Source organism: Amblyraja radiata, chromosome 32 (genome assembly GCF_010909765.2).
Source record: "Amblyraja radiata isolate CabotCenter1 chromosome 32, sAmbRad1.1.pri, whole genome shotgun sequence".
NCBI classification, from domain to species: Eukaryota; Metazoa; Chordata; class Chondrichthyes; order Rajiformes; family Rajidae; genus Amblyraja; species Amblyraja radiata.
In genome coordinates this window covers 713,905-736,685 of record NC_045987.1, presented here as the reverse complement: position 1 = coordinate 736,685, position 22,781 = coordinate 713,905, and the positions used below count along the sequence as shown (strand labels likewise).

Sequence of the window (22,781 nt, the reverse complement as noted above, 5' to 3'; positions counted from 1 at the left end):
AACTTGTTGCCATCACAACACCAGTCTCACCCCAGGCTGCTTGCAACCAAACTCCCCCTCCCCTCCATCGGGCACTGAGACCCTGGAGAATGGGTGATGGACGGATATAATGGAGGTGTCGGTTGGACAATCAATAACTCTTGGAATGGGCGTTAGATCACCACGAGTTACTCAGGGATAGAGCACTGTGGTGCTGTGTTACTGTATCTGTACACTGTATCTACACTATACACTAACTATACACTGTATCTGTACACTGAACACACTGTATCTGCACACTGTATGCATTGTACACTGTATCTGTACACTGTATGCACTGTATCTGTACACTGCATACACTGTATCTGTACACTGTGTGGCTCGATTGTAATCATGTGTTGTCTTTCCGCAACAAAGGCTTTCCACTTGACCTTGGTCCACGTGCCTCCTATAACAGAGTGAGTGGCGGCGGTGTGAATGGTCTTGGGTGTGTTGTGTGTTGTGTGTTGTGTGTTGTGTGCTCTGGCAGGAAGGAGGGCGACAGGGCGGCCTGCCCGAGTTTTATACAAGTGGCACAGTAGTAACGTTTATTTCATTCAATATTAAAAACATTTGATACAAGAATTATAAAAATAATTTGGGCTCCCTTGGAGATGGGCTGGAGCTGGGGCACTGGCAGCCAGTGAGCCTGGGACTGACCAGGCACGAACCTGTGGGCACAGGCTGAAGCTGGAGTGACCGGTCAGTGCGGCACTTCCCCTGGCACTCGGTGTCTGCACAGGAACAGGACAGGGTCAACAAACACCCCCTGTGTACGCACACGCACACACACAGACATGTGCATATACACAGGTGTGTACACACGCACAGATGCGTGCACACATGTACACAGTGCCAAGCAGAGCCTTGCATACAGCAGGGTCAACAAACACCCTGCACACAGACAGACACACACACACATACAGTGTCTGCATGGGCACAGTGTTGGGTCTACACACACCATGCACGCATATACAGATACACACGCACAGACGCGTACATGCTCATCCCGCAGACATGTACAAACATGGACACACGTGTGCCAGAGATGCTGCCTGTCCCGCTGAGTTACTCCAGCACTTTTTTGTCTATCTTCGGTTTAAACCAGCATCTGCAGTTCTTTCCACAGACGCGCGCACACAAACGGGCACGGGCACGGGCACGGGCACACCCAGGCAAATGCGCGTGCACGTGTGCGGACGTCCAGCTCCGGCAGCGGCCGCTCGGCCCCTCACCAGTCGAGGCTGTGATTGGGCGCCGGGAAGCGGGGGCTGTTGTCGGTGTAGAATTGCGAGTACCAGCGGCGGTGGCGCACGATGGCCGAGTCCTCCTTCACCAGCAGCGGCCGCGGCATGTATGTCTTGTTGTTCCAGATCATCACGTCCCGCTCAAACTGTGGGGAGCGGGTCAATAACGTCAGTCCCACTGGCTCACCCCCCCCCACTCCACCACCCTCCACCTCCACCCTCCACCAACCTCCACCACCACCACCACCCCCTCCCTCCACCCTCCACCACCCCCCCCTCCCTCCACCCTCCACCACGCCCTCCCTCCACCCTCCACCATCCCCCACCACCCCACCACTCCCTCCCTCCACCACCACCCTCCACCTCCGCCACCCCCCCCACCCCACCACCCCCCCCACCCCACCACCACCCCACCCCACCACCACCGTCCACCACCGTCCACCACCCCCCCCTCCCCCCCCCCACCCCCCACCCCACCACCAACCACCCTCCCTCCTCCCTCCCCACACCCCCCCCCCCCCCTCCCTCCCCCCACCCCTCCACCCCCTACCACCCCACCACCACCCCCCCACCACCACCACCTCCACCACCCTCCACCACTCCCTCCCTCCACCCACCACCTCCCTCCCCACCACCTCCCCCCCTCCGCCACACCCTCCACCACTCCCCCCCCCACCACCCCACCACCTCCCCACCTCACCCCACCACCCCCCCCACCCACCACCCCCCACCACCCTCCACCACCCCCTCCCTCCCCACCCTCCCACCACTTCCACCACCACCCCTCCCCCTCCACCACCACCTCCCCTCCACCTCCACCACTCCCTCCCTCCACCACCACCACCACCCCCACCCTCCACCCCCACCACCCCTCCCTTCCCCCACCCACCACCTCCTCCCTCCCCCACCCCACCACCTCTCCCCCCCACCATCCACCCAGTAACCTGCCCCCACCACGTCTCGCTCGGATTGCACGGCCAATAACCCCGGTCTCCACTCCCTCCCCGGACTCTCAGGCTGATTGGACAGGGTAGATGCAGGAAACATGTTCCCCGATGTTGGGGGAGTCCAAAACCAGGGGTCACATTTTAAGAATAAGGGGTTGGCCATTTAGGATTGAGATGAGGAAAAACATCTTCACCCAGAGGGTTGTGAATCTGTGGAATTCTCTGTCACAGAAGATTCTCTGCCACATTAGAGGCCAATTCATTGGATGTTTTCAAGAGAGAGTTAGATTTAGCTCTTAGGGCTAACGGAATCAAGGGATATGGGGAGAAAGCAGGAACTGATTGTGGATGATCAGCCATGATCATATTGAATGGCGGTGCTGGCTCGAAGGGCCGAATGGCCTACTCCTGCCCCTATTTTATATGTTTCCAAGAAGGGTCAAGACTCGACCTGAAATGTCAATTATTCCTTTTCATAAGAAATGCTGCCTGTCCCGCTGTGTTACTCCAGCGTTTTGTGTCTATCTGCAGATGCTGGTTTGTACCGAAGATAGACAGAAAATACTAGAATAACTCAGCGGGTCAGAGAGCATCTCTGGAGAGAAGGATTCCCAATCACAGTCTGAAGAAGGTTTCCAGCCCAAAACGTCAACAATTACTTTTCTGAAGTGATGCTGCCTGACCCGCTGAGTTACTGCAGCATCGTGTGTGTCTCTCTCCGGTGTAAACCAGCATCCTACACATCATCCCCTTCATCATCACATCCTTCCTCAGATTTGGGGCCAAAACTGCTCACAATTAACCGCCCGGGAGCGCAGTGGTCATTGGGGTCAGCGTAGAGCCGGCGTGGTGGACACACTCACTCACCTGGATACACTCGCCCATGATGAGGGCCTTGGGGATGAGGGCGGGCATGTTGCTCTGGTAGTAGATGCAGTGGGTGACGCATTGGAGCAGCGGTTCCACCGGGGTCACGCAGTGTAGGATCACCCCACGGCCCAGGAAGGCATGGTTGAAGAGCATGTAGACCAGGCCCGGGCCCACCTGCAATGGCACGGAGCGGCTCACACACGGGACAGGACAGAGGGAGCAACAGGCCTGGAGGGGGGAGGTTGAGGGACGGGGGGGGGGGGGGGGGGTTGGAGGGGTGAGAGACGGGGTGGGGGGGCTGGAGGGTCACAGGGGGGGGGGGTTGGGGGGGCCACGGGGCATGTTAGGATGGAATTATATTGTATAACTATAAATTAAGTAAAAGGGTACAGAGAAAATTTACGAGGATGTTGCCGGGACTCGAGGGTGTGGGCTATAAGGAGAGGTTGAGTAGGCTGGGTCTCTATTCCTTGGAGTGCAGGAGGATGAGGGGTGATCTTATAGACGTGTATAAAATCATGAGAGGAATAGATCGGGTAGACGCACACAGTACTCTTGCCCAGAGTAGGGGAATCGAGAACCAGAGGACATAGGTTTAAGATAAGGAGGAAACGATTTAATAGGAACCTGAGGGGTAACCTCTTCACACAAAGGGTGGTGGGTGTATGGAACGAGCTGCCAGAGAAGGTAGTTGAGGCTGGGACTATCCTAACGACTATCCTAACAGGTAGACAGGTGAATGGATAGGACCAAACGCAGGCAGGTGCGACTAGTGTAGCTGGGACATGTTGGCCGGTGTGGGCAAGTTTTCACGTTGTATGACGCGAGGGCGTGGATGGGACATGTATTGGGTGGGACTGACCTGTCGGGCCACCACGTGTAGGTCGAGCAGCGGGCAATGCCAGCCCAGGATGTGCAGAGTGTGGTTCACCAGCATCCGCGAGCAATGTCTGTCCGGCACCGACTCCTCGCTCCACTGCACCTGCACCCATGTAGCTGCATTAGTGTAGCGCCGGGCCCACCCCCCTGCACCATCCCCCCTGCACCATCCCCCCTGCCCCATTCCTCTGCCACCCTCGTCCTTCTGCACCAGGGTACCTGCATTAGTGTAGCGCTGGGCCCATCCCCATCCCCCGCCAGCGCACCCCCCTCATCAGTATAGTAACCCGCTGCCCACGGACACACAGCGCCAGAGGTCACCCTGTGTGAGTGGGACCCTTTCCGCAATGAACCTCACCCACCCCCACCCCCACCCCTCCTCTCCCCCCACCCCGCCAAGGGTCAGATAATTGGCTTCTGTAAATTGTCTCTAGTGTGTAGGATAGTGCTAGTGGGCGAGGTGATCGCTGGTCAGCACGGACTCGTTGGGCCGAGGGGCATGTTTCTGTGCTGTATCTCTAAAGTAAACTAAACAAACGCTGCCTTATGTCGAAGCTCACCGCCCTTCAAGCCGCACAGACTCGCCCAATCCAGATCGCAGCAGCACCAAGGACAGAAACAGGAGACAATCCTCTGGAGATTCGACAAGTCAGGCAGCATCTGTGGAGCCTGTGGATGGGGGGGGGGGGGCTCATTGAAACTCAGAATCGTGAAAGGCCTGGATAGTGTGGATGTGGAGAGGATGTTTCCACTAGTGGGAGAGTCTAGGACCAGAGGTCACACTCAGAATTATAGGATGTTCCTTTAGGAAGGAGATGAGGAGGAATTTCTTTAGCCAGAGGCTGGTGAATCTGTGGAATCATTTGCCACAGAAGGCTGTGGAGGCAAAGTTAGGTGATATTTTTGTATGACAGACCTTGATTAGTACGGGTGTCAGGGGTTATGGGGAGATGACAGGAGAATGGGGTAAGGAGGGAGAGATAGATCAGCCATGATTGAATGGCAGGGTAGCCTTGATGGGCCGAATGGCCTAATTCTGTTCCTAGACCGTATGAACTTAATAATTCCTTACTTTCTTATCGACAAATACCTCATGCCTGATATTTGTGTGGGTGACAGTCATAGGCTGTAGAGGCCCCTCGGCCCCATGTCCATGCTGCACCCGTTGCCCATTCACACTAATGCCCCTCACTAGGACCGTAACCGTACAAGCTTCGCCTTGCCCCCCCCCCCCCCCCCCCCCCGGGCCCCTCACCTTCCAGTCGTGCCGCATGAAGCCCCAGCGGCGGCAGCGGGTGTTACGGAGGTCGGTGCCGCTCAGGATGGCCGGGCTGTGCAGGTGAGTGAGGTGTGCCACATCTGCCGCGTTCTCCGGGATCTCCTGCGGGCAAAAACGGTCAGTCTCAGCTCCCAGCGACCCCTCGGTCTCCTCCCCCCCTCAACCCCCCCCCCCTCCTCCTCCTCACCCTCACCCCCAACCCCCTTCACACCCAAACCCCCCTTCACCCACACCCTCACCCCCACCCCCTCAACCCCACCCCCACCCCCAACCCCCCCCTCCCCGCTTCACCCCCCCCCTCACCCCCAACCCCCCCACCTGGATGTGGCAGTTGATGAGGTGCTCGGTGTCTCCCCGGAAAACCCACTCTCCGGACTGGATCTCGTTCTGTACGGGAACGCTCCATCCCGGCTCCAGGCCGTCGCAGTGGAACCAGACGTACAGCGCCCCATTCACCTCGCACAGCGGCCAGCTCCGCACCCGGGCAAACTCCGGCACTGGGGGGGGGGGGGGAAGAGGGAGACCCCCACGTCACACACCCCATCACCAGGGTCACGTCTCCACCCTGACCCCAACCCCCACCCTGACCCCCACCCTCACCCTGAACCCCACTCTGACCCTGACCATCACCCTCACCCCCACCCTGACCCCGCCCCCCACCCCCACCCTGACCCCGCCCCCTGACCCCACCCCCCACCCTGACCCCGACCCTCACCCTGAACCCCACTCTGACCCTGACCCTCACCCCAACCCCCACCCTCACCCCAACCTCCTCACCCCCACCCTGAACCCCACTCTGACCCTGACCCTCACCCCCACCCCCACCCTGACCCCAGCAACCCCGGTCTCCGTTCCCCACTGACCCCAGTAACCCCGCTGTCACCTCTCTCGGCGTATGGGATGACCGTACACTTGCCGTCGTGGCCGCGGAACTGCCAGCCGTGGAAGGGGCACTCGATGCAATCGCCGATCACACGCCCGCCCACGGCCAGGTTGGCGCCCAGGTGAGGGCAGTAAGCGTCCACTGCGTATGCCCTGCCATCGTCGCCCCGGTACACGGCTAACTGCTCACCTGGCGCAGGTAGGGAGAGAGAGAGAGAGAGGTTATGTCACCCACTGACCCTGCCCCGCTGCCCGGCCCTGACTCTGGTGGGGGGTTGGGTTGGATGGGGTTAGTTTAGGTTTAAATTATTATTGTAACATATACCAAGATACAGTGAAAAGCATTTTTGTCGCTTGCTAACCAGTCAGCAGAAAGACTATACATGATTACAATCGAGCTGTCCACAGTGTACAGATACAGGATAAAGGGAATAATGTTTAGTGCAAGATAAAGACAGTAAAGTTTGATTTAAAATAGCCCAAGGGTTTCCAATGACGTCGATTGGAGGTCGGGACAGCTCTCTGATGGTTCAGCTGGGAAGAGATCGCTGTAGGAAGGAACTGCAGGTGCTGGTTTAAACTGAAGATAGACACAAAGTGCTGGAGTAACTGAGGGGGACAGGCAGCATCTCTGGAGAGAAGGAATGGGTGATGTTCCGGGTCAAGTGGGGATGGGGAATGTTTTGTTGTCTGGATGAATGAATAGAAACATAGATAATAGGTGCAGGAGTAGGTCATTTGGCCCTTCGAGCCAGCACCACCATTCAATATGATCATGGCTGATCATCCAAAATCAGTACCCCGTTCCTGCCTTCTCCCCGTATCCCTTGATTTTGTTAGCTCCAAGAGCTAAATCTAACTCTCTTGAATACATCCAATGAATTGGCCTCCACTGCCTTCTGTGGCAAAGAATTCCACAGATTCACAACTCTCTGGGTGCAAAGGTTTTTCCTCATCTCAGTCAGAAATGGCCTACCCCTTATTCTTAAACTATGACCCCTGCTTCTGGACTCCCCTAACATGGGGAACATTTTTCCTGCATCAAGCCTGTCCAATCCCTTAGGAATTTTAGACAAAAACGCTGGAAAAACTCAGCGGGTGAGGCAGCATCTATGGAGTGAAGGAAATAGGCAACGTTTCGGGTTGAGACCCTTCTTCAGACTGATGTGAGGGTGGGGGTGGGCCCCGGAAAGAAGAAAGGAAGAGGGGGAGACAGTGAACTGAGGGAGAGCTGGGAAGGGGAGGAGAAAGCCGGGACTACCTGAGATTGGAGAGGTCAATGTTCATACCGCTGGGGTGTAAACTGCCGAAGCGAAATAGGAGGTGCTGTTCCTCCAATTTACGATGGTCCTCACTCTACCTTCGATTTTCCAGCATCTGCAGTTCCTTCTTAAATCTTAAGAATTTTATGTTTCTATAAGAATCCTCTCATCCTTCTAAATTCCAGTGAATATAACCCCAGTCAATCCATTCTTTCACCATATGTCAGTCCCGCCATCCCGGGAATTAACCTGGTGAACCTACGTTGCACTCCCTCAATAGCAAGAATGTCCTTCCTCAAATTAGACCAAAACTGTACACAATACTCCAGGTGGGATCTCACCAGGGCCCTGTACAACTGCAGTAGGACCTCCTTGCTCCTAAACTCAAATCCTCTCGCTATGAAGGTTAACATGCCATTGGCTTTCTTCACTACCTGCTGTACCTGCATGCTTACTTTCAATACAATACAATATTATTTGTCATTTGAACCTCATTGAGGTCCAAATGAAATGTTGTTTCTGCAGTCATACAAACAAGAAAAAGACCCAAGACACAACACAATTTACACAGACATCCATCACAGTGAATCTCCTCCTCGCTGTGATGGAAGGCAAAAACTTATCCCTCCCCTGCACTCCCCATTCCCCTCCCAATGTCAGTCAAAGCCCCCGGCGGGCGATGGTAATTGTCCCGCGGCCATTTATGCCGCGCCGAGTGATGCAAGGCCGCACTCCGGGTCTTGGTGTTGGAGCCCCCGGCGGGCGCTAGCAAAGTCCAGTGGCCATTTAAAGCCGCGCTGGGCGGTGATGTAAGGCCCCACTCCAGGTACTCTTCAACCCCGCAACTCGGGCGGGAGAAGTCGCCGTTGCGCAAGCCCCAAAAAGCGGTCTCCCAGCAGGGACCCGCGGTGACTGATGTACAAGGACACCCAGGTCTCATTGCACCTCCCCTTTTCCGAATCTGACACCATTCAGATATTTGCCGCCTTGTTCTTGCCACCAATGTGGATAACCTCACATTTATCCACATTGTACTGCATCTGCCCACACACCCAACCTATCCAAGTCACCCTGCAGCCTCAGAGCATCCTCCTCGCAGCTCACACTGCCACCCAGCTTTGCGTCATCCACAAACTTGGAGATGATACATTTAATTCCCTCATCTAAATCGTTAATATATATTGTAAATAACTGGGGTCCCAGCACCAAGCCTTGCGCCACCCCACTAGTCACTACCTGCCATTCTGATAAGGACCCGTTAATTCCTACTCTTTGCCAACCAGTTCTCTACCCATCTCAATACCCGACCCCCAATACCATGTGCTCTAATTTTGCACACTCAATCTTGTGTGGAACCTTGTCAAAGACTTTTTGAAAGTCCAGATATACCACGTCCACTGGCTCTCCCTTATCCATTCTACTTGTTACATCCTCAAAAAATTCCAGAAGATTAATCAAGCATGATTTCCCCTTCATAAATCCACACTGACTTTGACCGATCCTGTCACTGCTTTCCAAATACACTGGATTTCTCACAACATGGTCATAAAGTCATGCAGCATGAAAACAGGCCATTCGGCCCATCATATCCCATCAACACTAGTCCCACCTGCCTGCGCTTGGTCCATATCCGCCTAAACTATTCCTATCCATGTACCAGTCCAAATGTTTTTTAAACGTTGCAATAGTACCTCCTCTAGCAGCTCGTTCCAGACACCCATCACCCGGTGTGAAAAAGTTGCCCCAAGGTTCCTATTCAATTTTTCCCCCCTCACCATTAACTAATGTTCTCTAGTTGTTAATTCCCCAACTCTGGGCAAGAGACTCTGTGCATCTACCCGATCTATTCCTCTCATTATCTTATACACTTCTATAAGATCATCCCTCATCCTCCTGCTCTTCAAGGAATAGAGTCCTAGCCTGCTCAACCTCTCCCTATAGCTCAGGCCCTTGAGTCCTGGCAACATGCTCGTGAATCCTCTCTGCACCCTTTCCAGCTTAAAAGCCCCAAGACAAGTGGTCTTGAACAGCCTTGCCTATTGTAGTTGATATTTGCAACATAAGGACATTTTTCACTGCAGTTCACACAAACCTCGCCAGGACGGAGGTAAGGAGCTCAGCAAATGTGGAAGCAGAACACAACTTGTGGAATTCCCATTCCAGTTCATACCCTGGAAATTAAATAGTGAACTGTCCTCTGGAATGCCTGAAACATTATTCCTCCCTTCATGTTACCTGCTATTCATGAACCTGTTTCTCCACATTCCTCTCTTGCACCCATTTCTGCAGGAATTCATTTCATTACACACACACACAAACACACACGTAGGCATTCATGGCCCTTAGAAATGCAGAAATCAAACAGCACCTAAGAACGAGATAACATTAAGTGCTGGAATAACTCAGCGGGTCAGCTTGTACGTTCTCTGTGACCGCGTGGGTTTTCTCTGGGTGCTCCGGTTTCCTCCCACACTCCAAAGATGAACAGATTTATAGGTTAATTGGCTTCTGTTAAATTGTAAAATGTTCCTTGTGTAGGATTGTGTTAGTGTGTGGAAATCGCTGGTTGGTGCGGACTCGGTGGCCTGAAGGGCCTGAATCTCTAAAGTCTATCTAGCCTCTCCTTGTAGTTAATACCCCTTAATGCCGTCAGCTTCCGCAGTACCTGCTCCAAAAATAGTGAGTGCGGGAATGAGGTGGATTGTAAGATCAGGAATACATCTTTGGCGTATGTGTGGTCCGTTCAAGAGTATAATAACAATGGGGTTCTGTTCTTGAAAGGCCACAAAGTGCTGGAGTAACTCAACGGGTCAGGCAGCGTCTCTGGAGAATACAGACAGTTGAACCTTCGGGTTGGGACCCTTTAGTCTGAAGAAAGGTCCCAACCCAAAAAATCACCTATCCATGTTCTCCACAGATGCTGCCTGACCCACTGAGTTACTCCAGCAGTTTGTATCATTTTTTGTAAACCAGCATCTGCAGTTCCTTGTTTTCCCATTTGAGACTTCATCAGAGTTCATTGTTCGGTCAAACTGTGGCAGAAACACAAATAGCCATGATTGGCCCTTTCGCCGACATGTCTGAAAATCAAAGAACTGTCGTAGCTAGGGCATCACGGTGGTAGCTCAGCGGTAGAGTTGCATCTCTAAACTAAGCTAAAACATTGCAGCCTCACAGCGCCAGAGACCCGGGTTCGATCCGGACCACGTGTTCTCCCTGTGACCTGCGTGGGTTGTCTCCGGGATCTCCAGTTTCCTCCCACACTTCCAAGACGTACAGGTTTGCAGGTTAATTGGCTTGGTATAAATGTAAATTGTCCCTAGTGTGTGTAGGATAGTGTTAGTGTGCGGGGATCGATGGTCGGCGCGGACTCAGTGGGCTGAAGAGCCTGTTTCCACTAGAAATCTGAAACAAATACAGAGAGTACTGCAAACACTCAGCAGGTCAAGCAGCATCTGTGGGAAGAGAAACGGCGTTAATGTTTCAGACTGATGATGCCAGATCTGCTGATTGCTTCAACGTTTTCTCCTTTAGTTCCACGTTGAGATGCCTGGTTTTCCCCGGCTGGTCACTGGGTGCTCGACATTCTGCAGCAAGTCCTGTGTCCGCTCTCTCGTGCCTGGCCTCCTCCCCCCCCCCGGATCACGGTCACACTGACCCATCTTCACCAGACCATCAGCCACGTGTCCTCATTCAGAGTTCGCCTGCGCACTGAACAAGGTTTTTCTTCTTCATTTCACTTCCATCCATCTCATTGGTGACCCTCGGACTATCTTTAATCAGACTTGACCTTGTACTAAACGTTATTCCCTTATCATGTATCTGTACACTGTGAATGGTTCGATTGTAATCACGTATTGTCTTTCTGCTGACTGGTTAGCACGCAACAAAAGCTTTTCACTGTACCTCGGTACATGTGACAAGAAACTAAACTGAAACTTTCCATAGACCTGGTGAGTATTTTCAGTTTTTATTTTGCCAACATTTGCAGCACTTTCTTAACGTTATTGTTTGTCATGAAATCAACGCCCCCCCCCCCCCCCCCGTGCTGTGTACGAGAGCAGCCGTTCGGCCCATCTGGATCACGTCATCTCCCAGCAGAGCGATCCCCATCAGTCCCATTCCCCTTACCCCGTCACCCCTGCATCTTAGACCCGCTCCCAAATGACAGTGACCCAGTCATTAGGACACGTGGGAAAACCAGAGCACGCGTGTGAGACAGTCACAGACACGGGAGAACATGCCAAGTCCACGCAGACTGAGCCCAGTCCCGGAGCAGAGGCAGTAGTTCCAGATGCCTGTGGCTGGCACAGCTGTAACCCGTGCTTGGAGACTGCGATGCTGCTAATCCGGAGACGGCCAGTTGTATCTGACTGCACGATATCCCAAACCTGCTCCCCATCTATGTGTTGCCGTCCCACCCAGCATCTGCATTCCGATTCCCCACGCCACATTCCTCTCACCAACAGCAGCATCCACTCCTGCAGACAGAGCTGTCACAGACCCACCCCCTCCCCGTCCACTGATTACCCATCTGAAGAAGGGTCTCCACCTGAAATGTCACCATCACTTCTCTCCACAGATGCTGCCTGACCCACTGAGTTACTCCAGCACTTTGTGTCTGCAGGCTATTGAACACTACAACTTCCAAATAATCTTCAAACTACATAGACCTGGGGGCACCAATCTAATCTAAGCGTTGCTTTTTATTATTGTTTTTCTGAATATACATTGAACATTTTTGATGGTGTTTACAGAGCACTATGTTTACATGTCTATTGTGCTGCTGCAAGTCAGGAATGTCATTGCTCTGTAGCGGACACGTGACAATAAACCACTCTCGCCTTGACCCAACCTCCTCACTCATCACAACCAAACCTGGCCACATCATTGATACGTGACCATCACTTCAATTAGTTAGTTACAGACACCAGGCCAGAACCTCACAGCCTACAGCCTTTGCAATTGACAAGATAAAGCTAGCACTCGGCAAGGTGCTGGTCAGATGCATCTTGTCAGCAGTTTTGGGCCCCATATCTCAGGAAGGATGTGCTGGCGTTGGAGAGTGTCCAGCGGCGATGTACAAGAATCATCCCAGGAATGAGTGGGTTAACATATGATGAGTGTTTGACAGCACTGGACCTGAACTCGCTGGAGTTCAGAAGGATGAGGGGGAACCTCATTGAAACTTACCGAATAGTGAAAGGCCTGGATAGAGTGGATGTGGAGAGTCTAGGACCAGAGGGCACAGCCTCAGAATAAAAGGATTTACCTTTAGAAAGAGACAAGGAAGAATTTCTTCAGAGGGTGGTGTATCTGTAGTTCATTCCACAGACAGCTGTGGCGACCAAATCAATGGATACAAGGTGGAGATAGATATAATTCTTTATTATTGCCCAGCACACTGATGCGCACACACACATCAGCGACTCTATTTCCTGTGAAGATTACGGAGATTCAGCATGTCAATGAGGATTTCCCTGAACTTCTACAGGTGCACAGTAGAGAGCATTGTGACTGGTTGCGTCGTGGCCTGGTTCGGCAACTTGAACGTCCAGGAGCGGAAATGACTGCAAAAAGTTGTGACCACTGCCCAGCCAATCACCGGCTTTGACCTCACCACCATCGAAGGGATCTATCGAAGTCACTGCCTGAAAAAGGCAGCCAACATCATCAAAGACCCACACCATCCTGGGCACACACTCATTTCACCATTGCCAACAAGAAGAAGGTACAGGAGCCTGAAAACTGTGTGGGGTTAGAGAATGTACCTTCTCTTAGTGTGCAGAAGGGAACTGCAGATGCTGGTTTAAACCGAAGACAGACACAAAAGGCTGGAGTAACTCAATGCGTCAGACAGCATTCTTTTCCTATTCCTTTTCTCCACAGATGCTGCATGACCCGCTGGGTTACTCCAGCATTTTGTATCTATCTTCGGTGTAAACCAGCGTCTGCAGTTCATTCCCACACTGAAGGAGGTTTACTTCACTTCTCAACAATGCAGAGTGATTGTGAAACCGAGTGCCGACGTGAGGTGCAGCAGGTGAGACACAGGCAGCTGCTGCTGTGGGTCCATGTAATCTGGCTTATCCACTCAGCCTGGAGCAGTGCCTGAGGGTGGAGAGCAACATCATGCCTCATGCTGACAGTCACAGCACACAAACTGGCCCTTCAGCCCGACTTACCCCTGCCCACCACACTGTAACACAGCTGGTATCATATGTCAACGATAGACACAAAACGCTGGAGTAACTCAGCGGGACAGGCAGCATCTCTGGAGAGAGGGAATGGGTGATGAGACCCTTCTTCAGACCATTTGCCTATGTTTGGCCCATCTCCCTTTACACTTTGCCTGTCCATATACTGTAAATGTCATCATCATTGTACCCATGTTTGTGGTATTCTCTGACAGCTTGGTCAATATATGCATCACCTTCTTGTAAAGAAATGGCAATGAGAGGGCGAGGTCACAGCAAAGTGACACAGGAACACATGGCCTTGTTCTCTAAACTAAAATCATAAGGCAACAGAAGAATTCAAAAAGTAACGGAAAATATAAGAAACACTGGGCAGGGTAGGCAGCATCTGTGGAAAGAGATGTTTCAGCATAGTTTATCGTGATTACACCTTCTCTCCAGAGATGCTGATGATGTGAACAGTATCTACTGTCTACAGAACTGATACACAACAGTAAATACGTGGAAAGTACCAGAGTTCTGTCCTACACTCGTGACAATTTATAGAAGCCAATTAACTAACAAACCCACACGTCTTTGGAATGTGGGAGGAAACCGGAGAAAACCCACGCGATCACAGGGAGAACGTACAAACTCCACACAGATAGCACCAGTAGTCAGGATCGAACCCGGGTCTCAGGCACTGTGAGGCAGCAAGTCTACTGTTGTGCCACCTTGCTGCCCTTTATAATCAATGTGCCAGAGCATGATGACCAGTAGAGAAGGCATTACTCTCAAGGTCCAGTTTACAGATGCCCCGTGTATCATGTGTTGTCTTTCTGCTGACTGGACAGCACACAACGCAAGCTTTTCACTGTACCTCGCTACACGTGACAAGAAACTAAACTAAACACAACCAAGCTGCTCACAAACTAAAGGAAGAGGTGCCATAGTTTAGGGGTTAGCATTTAAAGCATTCAGCCATCTGTTCTGCCTGAATGAAGTCAGTTTGGACACCACTTCCCGCAAGATCAACATGGTCTCTCAGAAATTAGGACAGGACTTGCACATTGGACAGCAACTCACAAACAGGAAAAATAACCAAAGGTACACAAAATTGCTGGAGAAACTCAGCGGGTGCAGCAGCATCTATGGAGCGAAGGAAATAGGCGACGTTTCGGGCCGAAACCCTTCTTCAGACTGATGGGGGGTGGGGGGGAGAAGGAAGGAAAGGGGGAGGAGGAGCCCGAGGGCAGGCGGATGGGAGGAGACAGCTAGAGGGTTGAGGAAGGGGAGGAGACAGCAAGGACTAGCAAAATTGGGAGAATTCAATGTTAATGCCATCCGGACGCAAGGTCCCCAGACGGAATATGAGGTGCTGTTCCTCCAATTTCCGCTGTTGCTCACTCTGGCAATGGAGGAGACCCAGGACAGAGAGGTCGGATTGGGAATGGGAGGGGGAGTTGAAGTGCTGAGCCACCAGGAGGTCAGGTTGGTTATTGCGGACTGAGCGGAGGTGTTCGGCGAAACGATCGCCCAACCTCCGCTTAGTCTCCCCGATGTAAATCAGCTGACATCTAGAGCAGCGGATGCAGTAGATGAGGTTGGAGGAGATACAGGTGAACCTTTGTCGCACCTGGAACGACTGCTTGGGTCCTTGAATGGAGTCGAGGGGGGAGGTGAAGGGACAGGTGTTGCATTTCTTGCGGTTGCAACGGAAAGTGCCCGGGGGGGGGGGTGGTGCGGGAGGGAAGGGAAGAATTGACGAGGGAGTTGCGGAGGGAGCGGTCTTTGCGGAAGGCAGACATGGGGGGAGATGGGAAGATGTGGCGAGTGGTGGGGTCACGTTGGAGGTGGCGGAAATGGCGGAGGATTATGTGTTGTATTTGCCGGCTGGTGGGGTGAAAGGTGAGGACCAGAGGGACTCTGCCCTTGTTGCGAGTGCGGGGATGGGGAGAGAGAGCAGTGTTGCGGGGTATGGATGAGACCCTGGTGTGAGCTTCATCTATGGTGGCGGAGGGGAATCCCCGTTCCCTGAAGAACGAGGACATTTCCGATGCCCTGGTATGGAATGTCTCATCCTGGGAACAGATGCGGCGTAGGCGGAGGAATTGGGAGTAGGGGATGGAGTCTTTACAGGGGGCAGGGTGGGAAGACGTGTAGTCCAGATAGCCATGTGAGTCAGTGGGTTTGTAATGTATGTCGGTCAGGAGTCTGTCCCCTGCGATGGAGATGGTGAGGTCAAGGAATGGTAGGGAAGTGTCGGAAGTGTCAGGAAAAATAACCAACTGGCAAGATATTCCCAGGAATCTAAAATGGTTAAAAAGCAACTAAATAAAATGGCTTGCAATATTCTAGCTGTAACGTTGGTGAGAGGACGTTCTCCGGAGGTTCACCCAATGTGATGTCGTTCTACAGAAGCCTCTGAGGTATTGATTCACGTGCTGAGACACAATGAGAGACCTTGTGTTGAATGAAACGATCCAATTACAATCAAAAACCATGATCAAGTACAACAGGTACTGCAAACAGAAAGGAGACAGAGTGCAGAATTGGTGTCACAACCGCAGAGAAAGTGCAAATAATAAAACACAGGGTCTGTAACAGGATGAATTGATGGCGTGCGGTGTCGGCAATACACCCTGCGAGAAGTCTGTTCAGGAGTCGTAACTATGATTACAAACAATAATAGGATATTCTCAAGGCAGAGATAGATTCTTGATTAGTGCAGGTGTCAGGGGTTGTAGGGAGAAGGGAGGAGAATGGGTTTGAGAGAGGATGATGGATCAGCCATGATTGAATGGCAGAGTAGACGATGGGCCGAATGGCCTAATTCTGCTCCTATCACTTTTGAACTCTCTCTTCCCGCATCAGCAGCTGGCGACCACAGCCCCATCGTGGTGACATTAGGAACCTGGAGGCAGCTTGGGGCAGCAGTAAGCAACAGAATCTTTCATCCCATCCTCCAGAACATGATATTCACTTTGTAAGGGCACACGGACTTTGTGTGTTTATCAGCAAAATGATCATTGGATCTATTACTTACCTGGTTACTAAAACAGTAATGGATGTTTGTGAAATAAATACACACGATACGTTTCAGTGGTGTGAAGCACTTTCCTTCCACACCAGCATGACATGTGTCTCCAACTGGTGTTACCCCCTCTACCCACACTATGCCTCACTGTACAAAGCACGCACCCACTCAGCTCTGTACCTGTGCCCATCATGGTATCTACACCACTCCATGCCAGTACCTAACCCAGCCAGGTATCCACAACCGTGCCCATACCTGCACCAACCCTCACGTGTAGAGTTTACTGGGCCTTGGCACGGATGGTCTTTGCAATGGGCAGTGATTGCTGGTGACCTGTCCATAGTGGCGGGCACAGAACCCACACAGGGGCACCCTTCAACACTTGTAAATACCAGGACAAACAGGGACAGGAGCCACCCCAGCCCACTATACCCACCCACCCACACCCCCCTCCCCTCCCCCTACACCCCACCATGTACATCAGAGATTGGTGTAGGGTCACAGCACTGTACACCACACCTGCACCCCGACACCAGAGTGTTGTGTGGGGACATATGACACCCTGCACCCCACTCTGCTGACCTAGGGAATCCCGTCAGTTACGGTGACACCGCTGTCTCCCCTCCATCGACCAGGAATGGAACAGGAGCCGTGAGTCTCAAGATGTTGGGTGATCTGGTCTGGTCAACGTGCTTCCATTCTGCCCACTCTACATGGGACCCATCCACAATGAAGCCAGCCCATTGCTACACAAAGCCTCCTCAACCTAACACCCCCACACACTCTAAACACAGGGCTGGTGAAACCGTTGCAGGATCACTGCCTTTGTAGTGAACCTCATTTATATCCAAACAGTTGATGAATCAATCTCAGCCTAAAAAATGCCAAGTCATTGGGTATTCGTAAATCAGAGATTGACAGATTAGTACAGGTGTCAGAGGTTATGGGGAGAAGGCAGGAGAATGGGGTTGGGAGGGAAAGATCAGCCATGATTGAATGGTGGAGTAGACTTGATGGGCCGAATTGGCTAATTCTGCTCCTATTTACTCCTTTGTAAATTATTATCAGACTTCTGTCCCCAATAATGAAATCCAATAGTTTGCTTGTCTTGAAACAAACTCCTTGCCCACACAAGGTACGCCTATGTTCAGAGGTTGTGTTGTTGTCAGCAGCATTGTTGTATTGTAGCCACACATCTACACTGCTGGCAGAGCATGCAAACACCCATGATCCCTGTTAAAGAAAGCTAGCAAGTTTATCACCATCTTTGCAATTTGTTCAAATGTCCTTAAGTTGCATTGGCCATTGTACAGTTTGTTTTAGAAAGAATTGCAGATGCTGGAAAAATCGAAGGTAGACAAAAATGCTGGAGAAACTCAGCGGGTGAGGCAGCATCTCTGGAGCGAAGGAATTGGTGACGTTTCAGGTGACTTTTCATTACATAAAATGTAATGATGGAACACAGCTTTTAAAACATGCTTCCAAAAACAACTGAATCCATGGAGATATAGACAGTGTTACAGGGCACACAGATTCAACACTTTCACTACAATGAAACCAAGATGTCTGCATTAACTAACAACGGGGCAATACTGGGGCGTTTCCTGGTTTAATTTATAAATGCTGAAGGAAGAAAGTTCTGAGTGGATCAAAATTGTGATGAGATGTTGCATTTCGGGATGTCAAATCAAGACATGACCTACACAGTGAATGGCAGGCCCTGGGGAGCAGAGGGATCTAGGAGTGCAGGTACACAATTCCTTTAAAGTGGCATCACAGGTGGATAGGGTGGTCCAGATTGGCCTGTGTCAGTCAAGGCATTGAATCTAGTGGATGGGATGTCAAGCTGCAGTTGTACAAGACATTGGTCAGGCTGCATTTGGAATATAGTCTAAATTTGTTATTACAGATCTCTACATCACTTTTAGATAATAACGGACAAAATCTGTTGTAACCGAGGTGTCTGTTCATATCGGGAACAAAGGGCAGAGTGTGACAGTTAGGTGATTGGAGCACATTTTGTCTCAGTGTGTTTCTCTTTCCTGTTTATAGTGCGTCTGGTTTAGTGTATGTTTATTGGCTATGTTTCCAATGCTGTACATATCTCCCCCCCCCCCCCCTCCCCCCCCCCCCCCCCCCCCCCGTTTTCTGTTATAACAAGGATCATTAATATTGTTTTGTCACCATGTTATAGGAAGGATGCTGTTAAGCTGGAAAGAGTACATGCAAATTTACGAGGATGTTGCCAGAACTCAAGGGTGTAAGCTATAGGGAGAGGTTGGACAGGCATGGACTTTATTCCTTGGAGTGCAGGAGGACGAGAGGTGATCTTATAGATGTGTATAAAATAATGAGTGGAATAGATCGGGTGAATCGAGTCTTTTACCCAGAGTGGGTGAATATTTGCATAAACTCAGATCTCCATCGGCCAACCTGGAGCAGCTCATGGCTCTGGTCCAGGTTAGTAGAGGGGTCGGGAAAGAGGAGATGGTGGAGGCATATATGATCACGAGTGGTACAGGGGGGGGGGGGGGCAGGAAGGAGAACAATGTGAAGGAGGACAGGACTGACAAGGTTCCACATGGTCGGCTGCTTTGGAAGGCTAGAACGCATGGGATCCAGGGAGAGCTAGTTGACTAGAGAATTGGTTTCATGGAAGGAAGCAGAGGGTGGTGGTGGAAGGGTGTTTCTTGGACTGGAGGCCTGTGATGACTGGTGTGCCTCAGGGCTCGGTGCTGGGCCCGTTACTGTTTCTGATTTATGTCATTGATTTGGACAATTGGTAGAAGGCTCGATTACTGAGATAAATCCAATGGTATCCTAGATAATGGAGATCATTGTCACAAATGACAGCAGGATTGCAAGTGGTCTGAGCAATGTTTAATTGAGTATAATGCAGATAAGTGCGACGTGTTGCATTTTGAGGTCAAATCAGGGCACGACCTACACAGCAAGTGGACCGTTCAGGTTAGGACTTTATTCCTTGGAGCACAGGAGGCTGAGAGTGATCTTAGAGAGTAGTATATGATCATCATAGAAGTGTACAAGATCATGAGGGGAATAAACAGGTAAATGCAGAGTCTTTAACCCAAAGAAGGGGAATCAACAATCAGAAGACATAGGTTTAGAAACATAGAGAATAGGTGCAGGTGGAGGCCATTCGGCCCTTCGAGCCAGCACTGCCATTCATTGTGATCATGGCTGAGAGGGGAAGATTTAATAGGAACTCGAGGAGCATTTTTTTCCCACCCAGAGGGTGGCGGGTGTCTGGAACGAGCTGCCAGATGAGGTTATTGAAGCAGGGACTATAACAACATTTAAAAGACATTTGGACAGGTACATGAATAGGACAGGTTGAGAGGGATATGGGCCAAACGCAGGCAAGTGGCACTAGTGTAGCTGGGACATGTTGGTAGGTGTCGGCAAGTTGGGCCGAAGGGCCTGTTTCCATGCTGTATCACTAATAAAGTGTAAACGGGTCGCCTGAAACCCCAGTAGAGCCCCCCCCCCACACACACACCCCACCCACACTCCCCCCCCACACACACACCCCCCTCACCCCACACACACACACTTCCCCCTCACCCCACACACACACACACTCACCCCTCACACACACACTCCCCACACACACACTCACCCCACACACTCACCCCCCACACACTCACACCCCCCCACACACTCACACCCCCCCCCACACACACACACACCCCCCCACACACACACACACTCACACCCCCCCACACACACACACTCACCCCCACACACTCGCCCCCACACACACACACTCGCCCCCCCACACACACACTCGCCCCCACACACACACACTCGCCCCCACACACACACACTCGCCCCCACACACACACACTCGCCCCCACACACACACACTCGCCCCCACACACACACACTCGCCCCCACACACACTCGCCCCCCACACACAACACACTCGCCCCACACACACTCACCCCCTCACACACACACTCACCCCCACACACACACACTCACCCCCACACACACACTCACCCCCACACACACACACTCACCCCCCACACACACACACTCACCCCCACACACACACACTCACCTCCCCCCACACACACACTCATCCCCTCACACACACACACTCACCACCACACACACACACTCACCCCCACACACACACACTCACCCCACACACACACTCACCCCCACACACACACACTCACCCCCACACACACACACTCACCCCCCACCCCCACACACTCACCCCCCACACCACTCACTCACCCCCACACACACACTCACCCCCACACACACACTCACCCCCACACACACACACTCACCCCCACACACACACTCACCCCCACACACACCACACACCCTCACCCCCCACACACACACACTCACCCCCACACACACACACACTCCCCCCCACACACCACTCCCCCACACACACCCACACGCCCCCACACACACGCCCCCCCACACACACACACTCCCCCCCCACACACACACTCCCCCACCCACACACACACTCCCCCACACACACACACACACTCACCCACACACACACACACACTCACCCACACACTCACACACACACTCACCCACACACACACACTCACCCACACACACACTCACCCCCACACACACACACACCCACACACACACACCCCCACACACACACACCCCCACTCCCCAACCCACACAACACCCCGCAGTGAACGGGTCAGGTGGGCGCGGGGGAGCGACATCCAGGTACAAGAAGCAACTGGTGAATGCCGCCGGTTGACGCTGCAGTTGAGCCGGTAGTTGTGTAATTATTGATTTCCCATCCAGTAACACGACCCGCTTGTTGCCTGCTGCCACCTGACTACAGTTGTGTATAAAACTCAATCACCGTGACGACTGCTCCTTAACCGAACAACACTCCTGGATGAATTTGTTCAATAAATGAAATATGATCATCCACAGGTTGCAGACCCTCAGCACCAGAGACCACAGAGTGACGCAGTGTGTGGACAGACACTTCAGCCCAACTTGCCCACACCGGCCAACATCCCTCTAAACCAGTCACATCCATGTACTTGTGTTCAAGAAGGAACTGCAGATGCTGGAAAATCGAAGGTACACAAAAATGCTGGAGAGAATCAGTGGGTGCAGCAGCATCTATGGAGCGATGGAAATAGGCGACGTTTCGGGCCGAAACCTTCTTCAGACTGATCCTTGTACCTGTCTGACTGCTTCATAAACCATCTCTACTTCAACAATTTCACCAAAACTCCACAAGCTCGCCCGGCTTCACCCACCTCCCCTGGAACTCACACGAATCCCATCCACAACTTCACTTACACGACGCAGCGCACACGCCAGTCCGGTCGGCTCAAGCCCCCACTGTCCCCGCTCCCCCCACCAACCCACAAACATGAGCGGTTCACCCGGCGCCCTCAATATCTCCCCCCAGCCCACACCCCCTTGTCCCCGTCCGCCCCACATTGACAGGTAGCTGATGGACTGTGGGCCGAACGGCCTGATTCCATGCTGTGCATCCATTCAGGCCGTTCTATCTCTCCCCCCCCCCCCCCCCCCCCCCCCCCCCCCCCCAATCCCATCCCCATCCATCCACTTACCGAAGACGGTGACGTTTTTGACGGCGGCGGCGGGCAGCTGCCGGGAGCCCAGGAGCCGGTACCACCCGTTGGGATAGACGGGAGGAAGGTCTCCACGCTTGCGGCGCCGCCGCACCTGGTTGGCGGTCTGTCGGAGGTCGGCGCCGGGCTCAGGGACGTAACCGACATCGTGCAAACAGCGGATGAGGTGAAGCGGCTTGAAGAGGACGCGGTAGAGCCACAGTAGCCCGAGGGCTAGCAGCAGAGACGGGCCGAGTAGCCAGGCTGTCAGCGGCGGCCCGAAAGGGGCCAGCCAGCCGCTCCAAGCCCACTCCATAGTGTCTGCTGCTCAGCTCTGCCCCACCGCCCATCCCAGCGCCACAGGTAAACCAGCGCCGCCCGCACCTGTAAACCCCGCCCCCCACACCTGTAGACCCCGCCCCCGCAGTCCCCGCCCCCACACCTGTAGTCCCCGCCCCCACACCTGTAGTCCCCGCCCCCACATCTGTAGACCCCGCCCCCCACCTGTAGCCCCCGCACCTGTAGACCCCACCCCCACACCTGTAGTCCCGCCCCACCTGAGCTTCAATGAGTTT

The 22,781-nt window shown here is 52.7% G+C and overlaps 1 protein-coding gene across 1 annotated transcript; it reads right to left on the bottom strand.

Moving 5' to 3' along the window:
- Positions 1-543: 543 nt before the first annotated feature.
- Positions 544-22,551, bottom strand: LOC116990775 (cholesterol 7-desaturase-like). The gene is made up of 7 exons (XM_033048729.1): positions 22,207-22,551; positions 6,124-6,312; positions 5,559-5,737; positions 5,217-5,342; positions 3,945-4,064; positions 3,080-3,256; positions 544-1,411 (listed from the first exon to the last, which is right to left on the bottom strand). Exons 1-7 carry the CDS (start codon positions 22,520-22,522, stop codon positions 1,250-1,252), a joined length of 1,269 nt encoding a protein of 422 aa, XP_032904620.1. The 5' UTR covers positions 22,523-22,551; the 3' UTR covers positions 544-1,249.
- Positions 22,552-22,781: the final 230 nt, after the last annotated feature.